The sequence below is a fragment of the Scophthalmus maximus genome, chromosome 15, assembly GCF_022379125.1.
Source record: "Scophthalmus maximus strain ysfricsl-2021 chromosome 15, ASM2237912v1, whole genome shotgun sequence".
Taxonomy (NCBI): domain Eukaryota; kingdom Metazoa; phylum Chordata; class Actinopteri; order Pleuronectiformes; family Scophthalmidae; genus Scophthalmus; species Scophthalmus maximus.
In genome coordinates, this window is record NC_061529.1 from 18,521,328 (window position 1) to 18,538,595 (window position 17,268).

General features: G+C 44.7%; 2 protein-coding genes across 4 annotated transcripts; one reads left to right on the forward strand and one right to left on the reverse strand.

The window, feature by feature from the left end:
• Positions 1–1,330: 1,330 nt before the first annotated feature.
• On the reverse strand, positions 1,331–7,326 carry supt7l (SPT7 like, STAGA complex subunit gamma). 2 transcript variants are annotated; one of them, XM_035610470.2, is made up of 5 exons: positions 7,189–7,326; positions 5,065–5,536; positions 4,539–4,863; positions 3,704–3,941; positions 1,331–2,149 (listed from the first exon to the last, which is right to left on the reverse strand). In XM_035610470.2, exons 2-5 carry the CDS (start codon positions 5,493–5,495, stop codon positions 1,851–1,853), a joined length of 1,293 nt encoding a protein of 430 aa, XP_035466363.1. In that variant the 5' UTR covers positions 5,496–5,536; positions 7,189–7,326; the 3' UTR covers positions 1,331–1,850. The 2 variants fall into 2 exon arrangements, with proteins under 2 accessions (XP_035466363.1, XP_035466362.1); XM_035610469.1 differs by lacking the exon at positions 7,189–7,326 and adding an exon at positions 6,282–6,412.
• On the forward strand, positions 6,579–16,537 carry LOC118286209 (solute carrier family 4 member 1 adaptor protein). 2 transcript variants are annotated; one of them, XR_004785340.2, is made up of 15 exons: positions 6,579–7,430; positions 8,389–8,602; positions 8,756–8,884; positions 8,975–9,035; positions 9,122–9,261; positions 9,356–9,516; positions 9,880–9,949; positions 10,040–10,229; positions 10,426–10,522; positions 10,624–10,858; positions 11,236–11,334; positions 13,093–13,172; positions 14,038–14,107; positions 15,470–15,701; positions 16,121–16,537. XR_004785340.2 is itself a non-coding variant. In XM_035610468.2 (14 exons), the coding sequence occupies exons 1-14, from the start codon at positions 6,597–6,599 to the stop codon at positions 15,517–15,519; spliced, it is 2,430 nt and encodes an 809-aa protein (XP_035466361.2). In that variant the 5' UTR covers positions 6,579–6,596; the 3' UTR covers positions 15,520–16,537. The 2 variants fall into 2 exon arrangements, 1 of the variants encoding a protein (XP_035466361.2); XM_035610468.2 differs by having other exon boundaries at positions 15,470–16,537.
• The last annotated feature ends 731 nt before the right edge of the window (positions 16,538–17,268 follow it).

Here is a 17,268-nt window from a genome sequence, read left to right on the forward strand (position 1 = left end):
ACTCCGAACTATTCTTGAAGAAGTCAGAAGCACTGACCCCCAGAAATGACTGGACTCTCCTTATGAGCCAGAACCCGCTTGGTGGCCCACAATATATATATTAAAAGATGTATTTAAGTGCGTTCAACTTTAATGTGGGAGCAAACACAATGTTCTCAAGTAATAATTATATAAATGGAGAAGCTAGAATTCTGTGCTAATGGTCAAATGTGGACCTTGTTTGGACCTTGTCACCCTTTCCCCATGGAATTTCACCTGACCCTTCCTTTATGTATGTACACAGATATTATAGGAACAAGACCAACTAGGGGTTAAAACATAATGAAAGAGAAAGGATGGATAAAGTTCCCACACTGGAAATGCATTTAATTGATCAAATATCTGGAAGCATGGATGAGAGTGGTGTACTTCCCATCCATCGAGCCACGTTTTCTGTTTGGGTTATGTTGGAACTATAGACTGTATATAAACTGGAACACTGCATCATTGGTCACAGTTGCTGAGAAAACGTTGGAATGGAATGTTTTAAGCGTGAGTTTTTTCTGTTTCCTGAAGCACACATCTGGCGCAGACTCCGTCTTGTGCAGTCACCACAGACTGGAAGTGACAAGGCCCATGTCGATGATGTCTTTCTGCTGCAACTGCTGAGTTTTTCTGACAGAACATCAGAGAAGAAAAAATGATTCAGGACTCCCAAAAGAACCGGGCGACACTTGTCACAGTTATAAGCATGGACGAGGCGAGCCTTTTCCCGAATACTGATTTTGTTTTCCAGCTGCTCCGACTCCCACAGCACTGCAGATCAGACGCCTTTTTTCAAGGTGTGCCACGGAAAAAAAACAGAAGAAAAAAAAACATGAATCAACAATCGGTGCAGCTAATTGAATATCAATACATATGACCCCATCAGCACTTCCCATAGGAAGAAAAAATTACCTGCCCAATTGTGAGAACGGAAGAGGGACACACACACACGGAGGAAAATCGCACGCATTCAAACAGACCCACTCGATCTGTATGCAAAATTATGCACGCCGTAATTAATTCGCCATTAAGGCTGGATTGATGTCGCCGTCATGATGCAGACAATCAGACCATAATTGCCTCTGGTGTTGCATTCACAGCTTTGCCTCATTACTGCAACAGATGCTACTCTGGCAGAGTGACTTCAGGTTGACAGGTGTGGGAAGGGTGCGTGTGCGTCTCCGCATGGATGGCTCTGCTGTGTCGGGCTGTGTGTAAGGTGCACTGCGCAATGGGGTGACAGTACATCAGAATATTAAACTGCATGATCACGACGGGAGAAAAAAAGGACAAAAATATATTAATATATAATATATGAATTTTCCTCATTGGTGGCGTGTCTTTTAATAGTAATGAATGGCACAGAAACACTAATTGGTATGTGCAGAGAAAGTGACTTAATAGCTTGGGAAAACAAACCATTCTGCTAAATTATTAAGCTGTTTAACTAAATGATTTGCTTTTAGGCCTCTTAGTTTTTTCCTGTTGTATAATTTATTAGGTTAACTGAAAGATAATTCTTTATTTTTTGTGTGCAATTTTTTTCCCTTTGGAAAAACACTGAACTCACACAAAAAAAAGAAAATTCAAAGTATTGAGAAAATATTCATTTGAAAACAGACCTCATTAAGATATTTAGTGGCAACATCTTCAGCTGTTTGAGAGAAAATATAATCATAAAAACAAACATTTACATGAAAAACTACATAATATCTTTATCCCCCATTAGTTCAATTCAACGGCTGGAGAGCAGTCTAACATATGGAGTTTAAAACTGTACAGCTGGCGAGTCCACTGCGTCTGCTCCAACACAAAGAGCTTCTTATTCACATCTTCTTTGCCCGTTTCTTGGGTCTCTGGTTGAAGACGGGTGACGAGCCCATCAGGGAGTCGGGCGAATGCGAGGCGTAACTGGCGTCTGATGCCGCACCACCGGGCGAGGGCGCCATGGCTCCTCCAGATTCGCTCATGGTGGACATGGGTCCCCCCTCCTCGAACACATCCCCACCAAGGACACCGTGGTGGTGGTGGTGGTGGTGGTGGCCTGAGCCTTGGCCGTCCTCACCATCCTGCGGCTCCATTTTTACCTGCGGCCACAGAGGGGAGTTGTTGGCCCCGCCCCCACCTTATAGGAGAGGAGAAGAAATTTTACAACGGTGATATTTAACAAAGGTCATCTAAATGTATATGCTTGGGGATGATTTAAAATGCTCCTGCCTGGAGTCATGGTTTTGAAATCCCAACTTTATTCAGATGTGTCTGTGCGGGAGCAATGAAGTAAATACAGGAAGAAGGCCTCAGTGCATTCTCCAGCTAGATGTTAAGGTTTGCATTCAGACCGTATCCCAGAATGCATAGCACCTGAGGCCTGCACTACAAAGCCAGTTCAACATACACAGGATATGTTTTTGATATCTGGCTTGACTTAACCGTACGTCATCCAACCTGATAACCTTTAATACCAAGCTGAATATGAACTGTGTAAGTCAACCTTGGTTTTCATATCCAGCTATGAGCGCATTCAAATGGACGAGGCTGAGTCTGTAATTACAAGTGACATTGTCAGAACCATGAATTAAGTTTTTAATATGATACGCAAATAAACGCTGATACCTGCAGGTCAATTTGGTTTAGGTGATGTGTAAAAGTGACACTCTACAAAGTGTGTGGCTCATTGTTCAAATAAAAGAGATAGTGTTATGTTTTTGTTACTATTTATCGCCACAGTCTCCACTTCTTGTTCCGTCTGAAGTGATAAAATAAGAAACTAAAATGAATCTGTCGGGAATCAAATCATCTTTATTGAATTCAAACGAAGCTTTTATATTGATGAGTCTATGTATTATTTAGTGTGATAAACTCTCCCTTCTGTTTATTAAAAACTGTTTTAAAACCAGAGCGGACACATGAAAAGAAGATTCAACTCATCTATAAATATTTGCTGCGCTTTATTATTTGTCACGTTACTCTAAACTGTTTTGTCCCAGTCAGGATCCTGTAGAACGATGACTCTGGTTTTCCAGTGATCTGATTAGTCAGTATCTGGGCTGTTAACAGGTCATGATCTCTTATCACAGACTTAACCTGCTCTGGAGCAGGTTAGCCGTTCTGCATCAGTTACCATGGTGATTTACCCCGCCCGGGATGAGGAGAAAACTAGCTCCGTAGGACGGAAAAACATCCTCACTCAAAGAGATGAACTGAACTTAGATAGTGAAAAGGTAATTTTATTTTAAAAACTTACTTAAACTTTATAAATCCATCTTAAAGTTAAGGTAATATTTCTAGATAGATAGTCAAAATGTCAAGATTGTAAGAAGCCGCCATTGAAGGTGCGTTTTGAAAAATTTTGGTGGACGCATACAGGTGTACCTGAGGTTACAAGACCTTGCAAAATCTGTTATAACGTTTCAACAAGTGCTATATCAATGGGAAGTAGGTGTATATAGCAGTGTCCTAGATAGGCATCAAGGAGGTAGGAAGCTACTCACTGATTAAGATACAATACGGTAAAAATACAACCATAATGCTATAAGCAGAAAATCTATCTGCTCCATGTGGTGACAGCTTTCCTGCAACACTGAAGGTTTAAACTCGAGACCCTGCACATATCACTCCTCTCTGCGGGAAATTATTCATGAATGCAGAATATCAATGTGAATGGGAACGCTGGTCTCACCCGAGGTTTGAGGAGAGTGTACACTGTCCAGGCCCGAAGCCAGCCTTTCACCGTTGGCCCCGAGGACCCCAATGGGCAGAGCCTGGTCTCCAGAGGCCGGGTCTGCCTCAGGCTCCTCACTGACAGGGAAGGAGATGTCACTCATGGGCTCCTCCTTAATCCTTGGGGGCTTAGAATCCTCCAGAGCTTTCTCTGGGTTCACAAGCCGCTCGTATTCCTCCGACAGATCCTTGCTCACCTGAAAGAGGAAAAGCTATAACTAAATACCACTATTTCTGGTGTGAGCCAATGTGAGAATTGAGCCAGGGTGATCTTAAATTCAGTAATGATCATATTATTCTCTTCTGACCTAAAAAACTTAGGTTAGTATCTTCAGCAAATAGACCTGTCAGGATTTAACTTTTTATTTTTGGTTAATGATTCAGTGAGTTGTGGTGAGGGGCCAAGGCATTTTTCCACACTTGTTCAGCACTGTGCCAAACATGACTATTTTCAAAATTGATTAATTTGCCGATAACTTTAAGGACTAATTGTTTAGTCTATAAAATGTCAAAATAAATTTGAAAATTGTAAGCAAATCCTGATATTTGAGCAGCTGGAACTAGAGAGTGTGTTTTTATTATAATCGTTGTGAATTTATTCAATGTAAATAAAAACTACCATAAGAGTCCTGCTCATTGATTTGCAACATCCACAGCAACGCATTACAAACAAATATTAAAAGTGATATATACGCAGTGTAACAGTAAAGAAAAACTATATCTTCTCAAAATATAAACTGTCAAAAAGGCCAATCCAATGAACAGTCATGACCCATTCCAAATCCCAACCTCACCTGCAACATGTAGCTGTGATAATCTTTGATCCTCACTTGCCAGAAGCGCTGCAGGGCCAGCACGCTGCCAATGCCCACCTCGTGGAACACCTGCTCCACCACGTCTGGAAAGGGGCTCGCCCCCAGCCGCGCTTCGCGGTCTACCGCCACCCGCAGCAGGCGGGTGAGGCGCAGGTAATGCTCGTGGACCAGGTCGGTCAAGGTCTCCAGAACACTCTCTTGAGCAGACTCAAAGCCGGCATGGGCCAGGACGGTGGCCACTGACTGGTAGAGGAGCTGTCTGCAGGAGGGCCAGCTCAGCTCTGTCACAGGCTCCCCTTTACCCCTTACGGTGGAAGAACCAGAGGAGATGGGAGGAGATAAATGATACCTGGTTGCTAATTTAGCTGAGATTATAATTATGCAATGTTGGATGATATGAATATAAATTACAGTATCTAATGCAACAAGATGCATCAATAGATATGGATTTGATTACAAAAGAGGGCTCTGGTTTTAGCTCAGACCCAAAGCCAGATGAACTTACTTGTAAAAGTCACTCTCAGGATCACTGTGGCGCAGCTGGAAGGGTTGCCTGGGGGCTTTGCTGTCCACAGGCAGCAGATCATCTGGCATGATAGGTGGGGTGGGAGGACGTGGAGGAAAGTTGGCGTCAGCCTCCTCCATTCTGCTGCCACCTTCATTGGACGCCGAGCTCTGACCCTGAGTCTGGGCCACTGTCAGCAGGCCACGGAGGCGGCGGGCATGCTGACACAGCTGCACTGTGTGGATGGTGAGGCTGCAGGGCTCCGAGGGGATGTCCAGCATGGTGGTGGGCCGCGGACGCTGCGCCGAGGGCTGGTGGAGGGGAGGGTCCTGCATCTCCACAGAGCGAAACTCCCGCTGGAGCAGGTCAAAGGAGCTGCGGCTGGGAGGTGCACCCGCGGGTCCGGGGATCTCTCCCCAGTAACGCATCATGGCGGGTGATCAAAGACGCTGGATTCAATCCAGCACCAGGTCTGGAAATTGTAAAGAAGGAAGAGAAGTGGCTACAACTGAGAATGAGGAGGGTGTACACAAAAGTGGCACACCTGGGAGTGATGCAGCAGAGCAAACAACATGCGACGTTAAAAAAAAATAAATAAATAAATATATATATATATATATATATATATATATATATCATTATCAGTGTAGCATTAATTCTGAATATTTACACCCCAACCTAAATTTGCTCTTTTTTGGTTTCAAAATAGTTTAACAAGTGATGTTTCAGCCGATACAAAGTGGCAGCTTCACCCTCAGCGCCAAGGTAAACATGACAAAAATCAACCCATGGACACTGCTTTAAACATGTATCGTGATCATCTCTGCATTAATCTGATCCGGCCAACCACTAACACTTCCTAAAGAAAACATTCGCCGCAACAATAGGTTCGCATTTCCTTAACTAAGAATGGAGAAAGTGGGAGGAACAGTTTTTGTTAACGGCTATAAGATGTGCGTGGTGCATGCCGAAAAGAGACGAAGATTACACTGGTCTGGTTAAGCTATAAAGTCAAGATTCAACAGGAATGTCCGTTTGCCAAATAGCAGGAAAACACAATATGCCAGGTGTCCGGCTGGAGTTTGGTACTGGGATTTGCACACCCGGCAGAACGAATCAGCGGCAACATGTTTATTAGCTAACGACAAGTACTTCGCATGTAAGTTTAGTCAGCTAACTTGAGAAACACTCGAGTTAAAACCACTACTGTCACTCACATTGCACGGAGATGGATGAAACGCACGCTAACAGCTCCTGTATCCTTAAAGGATGTTGCACAGGAACTAGGCTTTCTCGTCCTTGTTGTAAAAAAACTCGGGGTAAACAGTTGAATGCGATGTTTTGTTCCGCAACAAACACTCACTTTTACGGATATATCATTAGCAATTATATCAACCTGCTATGTGGTTTTATTGCTGGATTACTCTTAACATTTTTTTTTCCTGAGATATATATCACGAACTAGCTGTCCTTTCTGAGTATTGTTGATGGTTTAGAGAACCCGGACATTTTTGAAGTCGCACCGGATAAACATGGCCGCCTCCCCGCCGCCGGACGCGAGCGTGAAACGCACAGGTGAAGAAATGAGCTCGGCGCTGGCAGCGGACGAGTGCTCCGTGTCGGAGAAGGGCGGCGGCGCGCCCCACGAGAGAGACTCGTCCACGGCCGAACCGGACGCGGGGGAGCCGTTCAAGAAACCGGCTCTCTTCGCCGCGCCTTCTCTCGCCGGCAAACGCGGCGGCGTTGCCGCTTCGCCCAAACCGACGGCGGCCGACACGAAAACGGTGAAGGAAAACAGAGACGCGGCAGTCGCGCAGGCCGCCGGCGACCCCTCGGCCCGTCCCGCGGACGGAGAGAAACCCGCGCTAAATCACCAAGAAGAGGACAAACATGGAGAAAGGGACGAGGGGGCTGCTGCTGTCAGAACCACACCAGACGCTAAGCCCCGGGCGCTGCCGGCCAAAGGGCCCCCGGCTGGTAAGTTCCCGCCCCTGCCGTACGCGGAGCCACCCTGGGGTGGCCGGGCGCCGGACACCCCGTACGCGCTGGAAATCCTCAAGAACGGCGCCATAGTGGACACGGTGCCCCTGACCCGCAGCAGCTTCTTCGTGGTGGGACGCCTACCTGTGTGCGACGTGGCCCTGGAGCACCCGTCCATCTCCCGGTACCACGCCGTGATTCAGTTCCGCGGGCGCGCAGGCGAGGGGGAGTGCGTCGGGGAGGAGCGGGGCTTCTACGTCCACGACCTGGGCAGCACCCACGGCACCGTGGTGAACAAGAACAAGGTCCCGCCGAGGACCTATGTCCGGCTCCGCGTGGGCCACGTGCTGAAGTTCGGCGGCAGCACGAGACTCTTCATCCTGCAGGTGAAGTCGCGCCGCGGACACGCACCCGCACCACACTCCACACACCGTGCACTGGAACTACTGAGACACGCTGTCGTCTAAACCCTTCAACCATCCATTTCACATAATGGCATTCCCAGATTTATATATTCCAGACTGCTTTGGGCCCCTACAGGTTTTCATTTTCTCCTATTTATTTCTGTCTTTTAAACCCAGTCCTTTCCCATTGTTTGCTGACAGTCCAGCCAATGAAACGCCTGCTTCCAAAAGCTATTACGTGATTCATGGATTTGATTGTTTAGTCTCTCAAAAGTGAGAAATGAATGATGATGCCCATAACAATTTTCCTAATAGTCCACGTGGTTGACATGTTGAACTCTGTATGGCTGCACGGTCTGAGTTTATCTTGTCTACTGGGTTTCTATTAATTCATTAGTATTATTTTTCTGGTCACATGACAATTATATTCAATCAGCCACCTTATCTAGTCCTTTGTGTTCTGGCAAAAAATGTTCAGAAATTTTCAAATACAGACTGTGGCTGAAACCTCTATGTCCTCTGCTGCCGAGCGCCTTTTGAGTCCTGATATATTCACTGGGGTTCGCCCGATTATCGGCGCCTTAAGACAATTTCATTTTCAAATGTGCTACTTTTGCTCTGATGCAGCCACAATTTCATAATAATGCTGCTGATAGCTCCATGCGCTTTTTGTTTTATAGTCATGATGACAAGTCATGTGTTAAGAGTTTGTCCTTTTTAAGATTTGACGCATTTTTGACACTTTGTTACTGCAGACAAATATTGACAAAAAAGGGGAAAGAAAAGTTCCTGTATAATTTACAATCATCAGCCAAAAAAACCGTTGGACATTTTACATGGCATCTCCCGACAGATTTTAAAATTATTATCTTACATAAACAGTATACATTTTGTGTTGCCAAAACTTTCTTAAATGTTCGTCATCACCCTCCTTCCACAGGGTCCAGAGTCCGACGAGGAGGAGGAGTCTGAACTTACAGTGACCGAGCTAAGGGAGCGTGCCCAGAAACAGAAAGCAGAGCTGGAGAGGAGGATGATGGGAGACGGCTCTGATGAGGAGGAGGAGGATGAGAAGGAGGAAGGTGGGGAAGGTGAAAGCAACAAGTGCCAGAGCAAACCATCAAAGGAAGATTCGGGCTGTTCATGGGGAATGGGTGAGCTTTTCTTCCGGTTCCAGGCTTACTCCACTGTGTTGTCATCGCGAGTGAACTGTTGTTAAACTGTCTCTCAGGGTGAGTAAACCAAAGGCACCAGTTAATCCCTTGGTTCTCTCCTTTCCCTTCGCTACGTGCTAATCCACCCTGCAGCCGAGGAGGTTGTTCCAGAGGAAGACGAGAACGAGGAAAACCCTTTCTCCACAGAGTTCCAGGAGGACCAGGAGGCCGCATATCTGAAAGACCCCAAGAAGGCCTTGCAGGGCTTCTATGACAGGGAAGGTGAGAAGACAGTTCTGTGAGATGGGATGGAGAAGAAAATAGTTTGTTTCCTGAATTTTTTGACTTCAGATTTGATCTTCTGTGTCTCAGGGGAGGAGCTGGAGTTTGAGTATGAAGACAAAAGCCATGGCTCCTGGCTGTGCAGAATAAAGTAAGCGACATCAAATGGGCCATATAGTGGTTGGATGTGGAGTTGCAGAGTTTGGGTTGATCATTTAATGACAATTTTTTTGTTAGGCTGCCCGTGGATGATGCCGCTGGCCGGCAGCTGGTTGCTGAGGTGACCCACACAGGGAAGAAGAAAGACGCAGCCGTCCAGTGCTGCCTGGATGCGTGTCGAATGCTGGAAGCTAGAGGACTGCTGCGACAGGAAGCAGGTGGGAGCTCAGCCCACTCCAAGAAAGTCTGCAAGTGGCATCGTGAACCATGAGGATTGATTAGCGATTTTCCTTATTTGCTTCCTATTTCCAGTCTCCCGTAAACGCAAGAAGAAGAACTGGGAAGACGAGGACTACTACGACAGCGACGATGACACCTTCCTGGACCGAACGGGCACTGTGGAGAAGAAGAGGAAAGAGCGAATGAAAAAGGCCGGAAAGGTTGCGGAGCGGCCCGACACCTACGAATCACTGGTAAACATCCGCCCACAATTGTTGTTCAGCCGCGTGCCTTTATTTGATAGACAGTGAAGCATAGGAGCTATGGTTGAGGCCGTGTTCCTGGGCCACAAACAGCTTAGAGATCGCAACGTGACACACACTTTGTACCTACAAAATGTATAAACCAATCACCAGCTGCTTGAGTCGTCTCTGTCAATATAATGCAATGCATGTATAAATGTGTGGGAAGTTCAGGCAGCTGCTCTTTGTACTGAAAGTGTTAGAAAAACCTTTTTCACCTGGATTTGGAAACAACTCAGCATTGTGAACATAATAATTAGTAAACTGCACTTGTGCCTTCACGTTCAACACATTGTATTTTTGATTTGAACGTAGGTGGCCAAACTGTCGGAGGTGGAGAAGGAGCTGGAGGACACTCAGAAAAAGCTCAATTCCGGTAGAGGAGGTGAGTCATGGTCACTTTTTCACTCTTCTACGTCAATCGCTATTTTACTTACAGATGCATGTTCTCCTCATGTTTCCTCCATCCTCTTAGACTCTTCTGGCTCCTCCACGGACGACCCGCTGGACGCCTTCATGACCGCAGTGAGGAGCGAGGAGGCGATGGACGCCGTGGAGCGCAGGAAGCTCCACGTTCACGCAGCAGACTTGCGCAAAGACGCCCAGCGCCTCCGCAAACTGGTCGAACTCACAAGGCCCGCACAGATGCCGTCACTGCTGCAGGGGTGAGACATCCACTGTCTTCCTTCCACTGGATTTACTGGTTCACCACAGCAATCTGTGAAATGTCCTTTTAGTTTTGTGAGATGCTTTTACCCCGAGGTTACTGTGGAGGATGTTTTATGGCAGGTAAAAGTCAATGTTTTAAATGTACACATTTAAAACATTGACAAGCTACGCTGATGTGTGTTGGTGAGGTAGTGGCAGCTCAGAGTCGGAGAAGCCAAAGAAGACTTTACCGCTGTTTGGAGCAATGAAGGGAGGAAGCAAATTCAAACTGAAGTCTGGCACCATCGGGGTAAGTGTTGTTTCTTCTGTTTGTAACTCCGTCTGATCATCTGACATTTAAATTTCCCCGTCTTTTACTCTTTCTTTTCTTTTCTTTTCTCTCTTTTTTAGAAGTTGCCTCCTAAGCGGCCCAATTTGCCTGCAGAGCTTTTCAACATGAAGGAAGTTCCACCCAGTGGAGAAGAGGAGGAGGAGGAAGAAGAGGAGGCAGAGAAAAATGAGGACAATGATGATAAGCAATGTACAAGTGTCGTGGAGTCAAATGTTGACTCTGCAGAGTCCAGTGCATCCACGTCTTCCTCCGGGCAGCGAAGAAAGAAACCGGTCAAGTCCCACGAGCTGAAAGGTGAGAAGCAATTGTATACTACTAAGAAGGCAAACATGAGGAAAACGAAGAGACAAATACAAGTTTCAATTATGTTGATATCCTCTGATGCCACCGGGTGGCAGTAGATCTGCTAAATATACAAACAGCACAGTGTTCACTTTGTATTCTGCCATATGCCAATTGATGTTTTCAAAAACAAGCTGCGGTTTGTATAGATCGACTTTCTCATATTTTATTTTTTGCATATTTGGTACAAAGTTAGGCCATGTGTGACCTCAATGACCCACCTCAGTTACAACAATATCACCGCAGGATTTGTTTTCATAAACTCAAAAGATCAGTGCATATTCTCCTATTACACTAATACTAATATTTTTGTTTGCACGATATATCAGAGCAAAGCCACAAAGCAACGAGAGGCGGGGCCGGTGCCGACACAGCAGACCAGGAGCCCGAGCACCAGAGCATCAAGTCCCCTGCACCATCGAGTCCAAGTGGGTGATGTGTTTTTTTATCGTTTCCATATCAGTCTGTGCTCCATCAGGTATTCAAATCTGTCATTCAGATCATGTAGCAGAAAGAACTATTATATAAAATCATCCTAAAGTTCCATATTTGATGTTTGACTCCAGTCAAAGTTCAGCGTATTAGCATATTAGCATCGAAAAACAAAAGTAGCTGCCTGCAAAATGACTCACGCCCATGATTTTGTTGTTATTTTATTGGAACCATTACTATTGATGCATTAACATGTAAGCAGTACTTTACATTTGGAGCTGGTCAAGGGGTGTCAATAATTGTATCGGCTCTATATGCTATTGGGTTATAATTAATATATCTATAATATACACTCACCGGCCACTTTATTAGGTACACCTTTTCAATTGCTTGTTAACACAAATAGCTAATCAGCCAATCACATGGCTGCAATTCAATGCATTTAGGCATGTAGAGGTGGTCAAGACAACTTGCTGAAGTTCAAACCGAGCATCAGAATGGGGAAGAAAAGGGATTTAAGTGACTTTGAACGTGGTATGGTTGTTGGTGCCAGACGGGCTGGTCTGAGTATTTCAGAAACTGTTGATCTACTGGGATTTTCACTCACCTTGTTGATGTGAGAGGTCAGAGGAGAATGGGCAGACTGGTTCGAGATGATAGAAAGGCAACAGTAACTCAAATAACCACTCGTTACAACCAAGGTATGCAGAATACCATCTCTGAACGTACAACACGTCGAACCTTGAAGAAGATGGGCTAAAGCAGTAGAAGACCACACCGGGTGCCACTCCTGTCAGCTAAGAACAGGAAACTAAAACTACAGTTCGCACATGCTCACCAAAATTGGACAATAGAAGATTGGAAAAACGTTGCCTGGTCTGACGAGTCTCGATTTCAGCTGCAACATTTGGATGGCAGGGTCAGAATTTGTCGTAAACAACATGAAAGCATTGATCCATCCTGCCTTGTTTCAACGGTTCAGGCTGGTAGTGGTGGTGTAATGGTCTGGGGGATATTTTCTTGGCACACTTTGGGCCCCTTAGTACAAATTGAGCATCATTTAAATGCCACAGCCTACCTGAGTATTGTTGCTGACCATGTCCATCCCTTTATGACCATAGTGTACCCATCTTCTGACGGCTACTTCCAGCAGGATAATGCACCATGTCACAAAGCTCATATCATCTCAAACTGGTTTCTTGAACATGACAATGAGTTCACTGTACTCCAATGGCCTCCACAGTTACCAGATTTCAATCCAATAGAGCACCTATGGGATGTGGTGAAACGGGAGATTCGCATCATAGATGTGCAGCCGACAAATCTGCAGCAACTGCGTGATGCTCTCATGTCAATATGGACCAAAATCTCTGAGGAATGTTTCCAACACCTTGTTGAAAGTATGCCACGAAGAATTAAGGCAGTTCTGAAGGCAAAAGGGGGTCCAACCTTTTACTAGCAAGGTGTACCTAATAAAGTGGCCGGTGAGTGTATATATAGATATGATTATGTGTAAGATCTTAATTTGAATTGTAAGTAAGTAAATATGTTACAAAAGTGTCGTGGAGCAAAATACATTTCGCTCTGAACTGAAGCAGACTTGAAGTATAAAGCAACATTAATCATAAACACTCATTTGAAAGAAAATATATATCTCAAAATTGTACCTAAATTCATTACTGAAGTTGAGGTAATCAAAGTCACCGTTGTGTTTCCACACTGTGTTTTAATGTGCCGTACCTATGTCTCCACAGAGTCCAGAGCAGAGGGTGACGGAGAGCCAGCTGCCGACCCCGGTCCCAGGAAGAAGAAGAAGGCGATGGGCCCCAGCAGGGTGAGTCCTCACACGAGAACCAACATTATCAGCTACTGTATCATAAGCTGCTGTCAGACATATGCTGCAGTCCGGACATTTTCCTGGACTATTCCTGCCAGGTCCCAAGTAAACCCGAAAAACCTGAAAATGTCTGAGTGAGTGTATGTGGATTATTTACAGAGGGTCTAAAATTTTGAATTATCTCCCTATACACTTTTTCTGTTCACTTTGGCCTTGATGGTTTTATTGGAAATCTGTAGTTCACAGGTGAGAATCTGAGCTCAAAGTTAAAAGGATGCTATTACACAATGATATTTGAATTTAAATACTTCCTTTGTGTTGATTCTACATTAATTCCATAATTTTACATTAAATATCCATTATTACAAACTTCAGTCTGAAGAAAAAAGATTGCGGTCTGCCAATATGAGCTTGGTCAAAGTAGTCTCATCACTTATTATGAGTATCATGTGTTATTCCTTTTATTAATCTGTATTTAAGTGTATTGTTTAACATTATGTGATTCATTGTTCTTTAAATTGTTTATTATTCCATGTAATTTTTTTCTACAATCAGATTTTCAGAGAATGCCACCTGTTAAGCCCCTGTGAGGGTTTTTTTGAGGGGGCAATTCTCCCTCACATTCCCTTTTTATTATTCAATGTATCTTTTATAATTCTTTTTATATGTTTAAATAAAGAAATGAAATGAAATGTGAGGAAACAAAGGGAAAATCGCAAAATTCCCAGGGGCTTCTATACCCAGGCACCCCAGGCTTGCCTGAATGATCCAGAAATGATGAAAAAAAATTTCCTGAGTTCACGTCTGAAATCTCTAGAAAAGTGTGACATAAGCTGGATTTCCTCGTGGTTTGTCTCCACAGCCTCCAGCACAGCTCTCAGGACAGTATCCAGAGGACGACCCGGATTATTCTGTGTGGATGCCTCTTACAGGTAAACGGCTTGTCTGGTGTGACCGTATGAAAAAGGAGCTATTGACCAATCGATCACGTTTTCAGGCCCTGGTCAAGCTTGTACAGCATCCAGTGTAACTTCAACCCTGAACGATAGGATAGAGGCTCTTTCTCTAAATCTTGAACTGAGTCCAGATGTGTATCAGGTCAAAAAGGTTGCAGAATGAAAAGTAGTTAAATAAGAGAGCTGGACACAAACAGCAGCGCTGTTCTCTCTTTTACGACAAAGCAGTAGCCTCCTAACCAGGCTTGTCACGATAACTGCTTTTTGTTGCATTTGATATATTGTCCCAGAATTTATTGCGATTAACAATATTATCGTAATTTTAGGACCATTTTGATATTGTATCATCTGAGAATAGGTCGCTGCGCGTGCAAGTCCTACACGATTTGTGTTGCTGTTGAGAGAAATTTAGACTTGAGTTAGGCCCAGACAAAACAATTCGTAATTTGAAGACATGAGGCTTTTAGAAAAAGAAATCCCTATTTTCTGACATTTAACAGACTTATTCATACGACGAGAGCAGATGAGAGGATACTGGACTGTTGTTGACATTCATTCTTATGTCAGACAAAATGCTCTTATTGAGGTCAATAAAGATTATTTAGTTCATATTCAAATATCGTGCGATAAGTCGATAACGTCTATGTTCATTCATTTCAATAAAAGTTCCCCCCATCAAAATTAGGACCTAACCCAATTCCTACCCTAACACTAAACCCTTACCCTAACCCAATGAATACATTGTCACATATCCAAAACACAAAATACGACCGGGGTTGGGGTATGTGGGCTTAGGGAACATAGGGAACATAGGGCCCTAATGTTGATGCAGGGGAAATTTAATAGAAATGAGGGAACATTGGGATCGCCAAATTATCGTGCAGGCCTACTTCTAACGTCTCCACAAACTGAGTAAGTATCTAATAGACTCGGGACACTGAGCTCAGGAATGAAGGGGAGTATTTATTTATTTTTTATCAAGGGTTTGTGAGAGGAAGTAAAGTAAACGTTTTCCATGGTCCGTTTGTGCAGCCGAAATTGCTGTGACACTTTTATTGTTCACAGAGGAATGCAGATCAAAGTCAGTCAGGGATGATAAGATAAGCTTGAATAAAACACACTCTGAAATGGCCGCCAGGCTGAGTTCGGATTCAGGGTCAAGACTAATTGTGCCCACGTCGTGTCGGTGCGCTGACTGGTTTGATCATGAGCCATGTAAGTCAACAGTGTCTTGGGATAATAACTTCTTTCATTTGTTTATTTTTCAGCATATAATGAAACGTGTGTGTGTGTGTGTGGATCCTTTTGATGCTAAAACATCCTCCTCCTCCCTCACAGGTCAGAGCGGAGATGGCCGCACACACCTAAACGACAAGTACGGCTACTGAGGGTTGAAAAAACGAGAGAGAGAGAGAGAGAGAGACCTCTTCAATCTTCCACTCCACCAGCTTTCACCGCGCAGATAATACCTGTGACATACAGCCCCTTTTCTCTTCAGCTCCGACCATTAAGCCCCTCGGCCTGCCCGCCCGCCCACCCGCCTCCGTGCCCTGAGTGGGGAGCACCTACAGTAAGAGGAGCCTGGAGAAAAAGAAAAAAAAAGGAGTTGCAGAGATCACACTGCTGCACCTTTTTATTCATCCCTTGAGGATATTTGCATACTGTGATGAACAAAAAACCACAGCATTCCAATTCACATTAAACAACCCCCCCCAGAGAGCAGGCACTGTGCAGTCTGCCTGCTGGCCCTTTATACCATGACAATAGATTTTGGAGGCACCTGAATTTCTTTAAAATCTGAATATACATATATATAACAAAGCAGAAAATGGAAAGGGACGGAGCGGCGACTGATCCGAGTTCCGCTTTCTGCTCTTTGGCTGCTCCTCTTGCAGTTAAATCCACCTGACATCCAATCTGTGTCCCTCCTCCTGTTTGGCATCAGTCAATCTCTGGCGTAACCTTTTTTTTTTTCTTTTTTTTCTAAAGGAGAGTTTGCAGCAGGGTGGGAGAAAGAGAGAGAGAGTCAGAGAGAGGGAGAGCATTGAAGCAGCTTTTCTGACCATCTGGACACTTGGATGGCTTACTGGATGAAACGCAAGCTGATAATGACTCAAGCTAAGTGGAGTGTGCGTGTGTGTGTCTGCATCTACACACACACTCACTCACTCATTGCCCAACCTTCTCAAAGTTCTCTTTTTAACATGATTGTCTTTGTGAGCGAGTCAGCAATCGGTGCGTCTGCCTAGAGCAGGATTCCACCCTCTGTGAAATCCCACTCATTGCTGTGCTCTTGTTTTCCTGCCCTACTCTCCACCCTCTTTCCTGTTCTTCTCTTCCTAAAACGACGACGTGGCGAAAGTGTATTTTGTAATATAAATGTATAATAAAAGTGTCTGTACATAACCTGCGAGTTGCTCACTCTCACCTTTACTTTAAACCGATCGCACAGTCTGACATTCACTCCAGTCCTCCCTCTGTGGAGTCCACTGCAGGGCCTCCTTCACACCCAGCCTGGTTTTGACGTCAGTCTCTCTCTCTCTCCCACATACAGAGAGCATTTCTCAGGACATGATCATCTGGCACAAAGAGGCTTGTGGTCTTGGCTGCAGATCTTTGCTGTGACCTAATAATCACAGACGGAGAGCAGCAGCAGTCGTCGTCGTTTCTCTCTCTCTCTCCCAAACACGCGAGAGGAGTCGTCTTATCTGCCACAGCAAACGGTGTTGACATGCCGTATAATCACTGTGTTCAGTTGTTGTGGCGAACAGGTCAGCAGACAGTTGCCTGCTTATGCAACTGGGGCAACATTAGCACGAAAACTGCTGCCTGCTTCGGTTGGAAAGGATGAGAGTGAACCAGAGTGAAATTGTAGGCCTGAGGAAAGGGGGACATTAAAATATTTTTCATCATGTATAAAAATACTCATTGTTGCATGTTGGGTTCTGTAGGTAGGTAAATGCTGAGCTTCAAAGAGGTTGATGAATGAAAGGGATATGTAAACTGAAGCTCCTTTGTTTTCTGGCTCCTGGCGTGAACTAGCGACAGCGTTAGCATTATGGCTAACTCAATGCGAGCTGCCTGGCAACTGTCCAAAGCAGAAAACGCTTGTAAAAATCCAAATTTGATCAAGTCTT

Coding starts and splice junctions, on each gene's coding strand:
- supt7l (XM_035610470.2), bottom strand. CDS start 5,495: ATGATGCGTTACTGGGGAGAGATCCCCGGACCCGCGGGTGCACCTCCC. Junction 4,864..5,064: donor CCTGAGAGTGACTTTTACAA/GTAAGTTCATCT, acceptor TTCCACCGTAAG/GGGTAAAGGGGAGCCTGTGA. Junction 3,942..4,538: donor ATCACAGCTACATGTTGCAG/GTGAGGTTGGGA, acceptor TTCCTCTTTCAG/GTGAGCAAGGATCTGTCGGA.
- LOC118286209 (XM_035610468.2), top strand. CDS start 6,597: ATGGCCGCCTCCCCGCCGCCGGACGCGAGCGTGAAACGCACAGGTGAA. Junction 9,517..9,879: donor CCGACACCTACGAATCACTG/GTAAACATCCGC, acceptor ATTTGAACGTAG/GTGGCCAAACTGTCGGAGGT. Junction 11,335..13,092: donor CCCTGCACCATCGAGTCCAA/GTGGGTGATGTG, acceptor ATGTCTCCACAG/AGTCCAGAGCAGAGGGTGAC.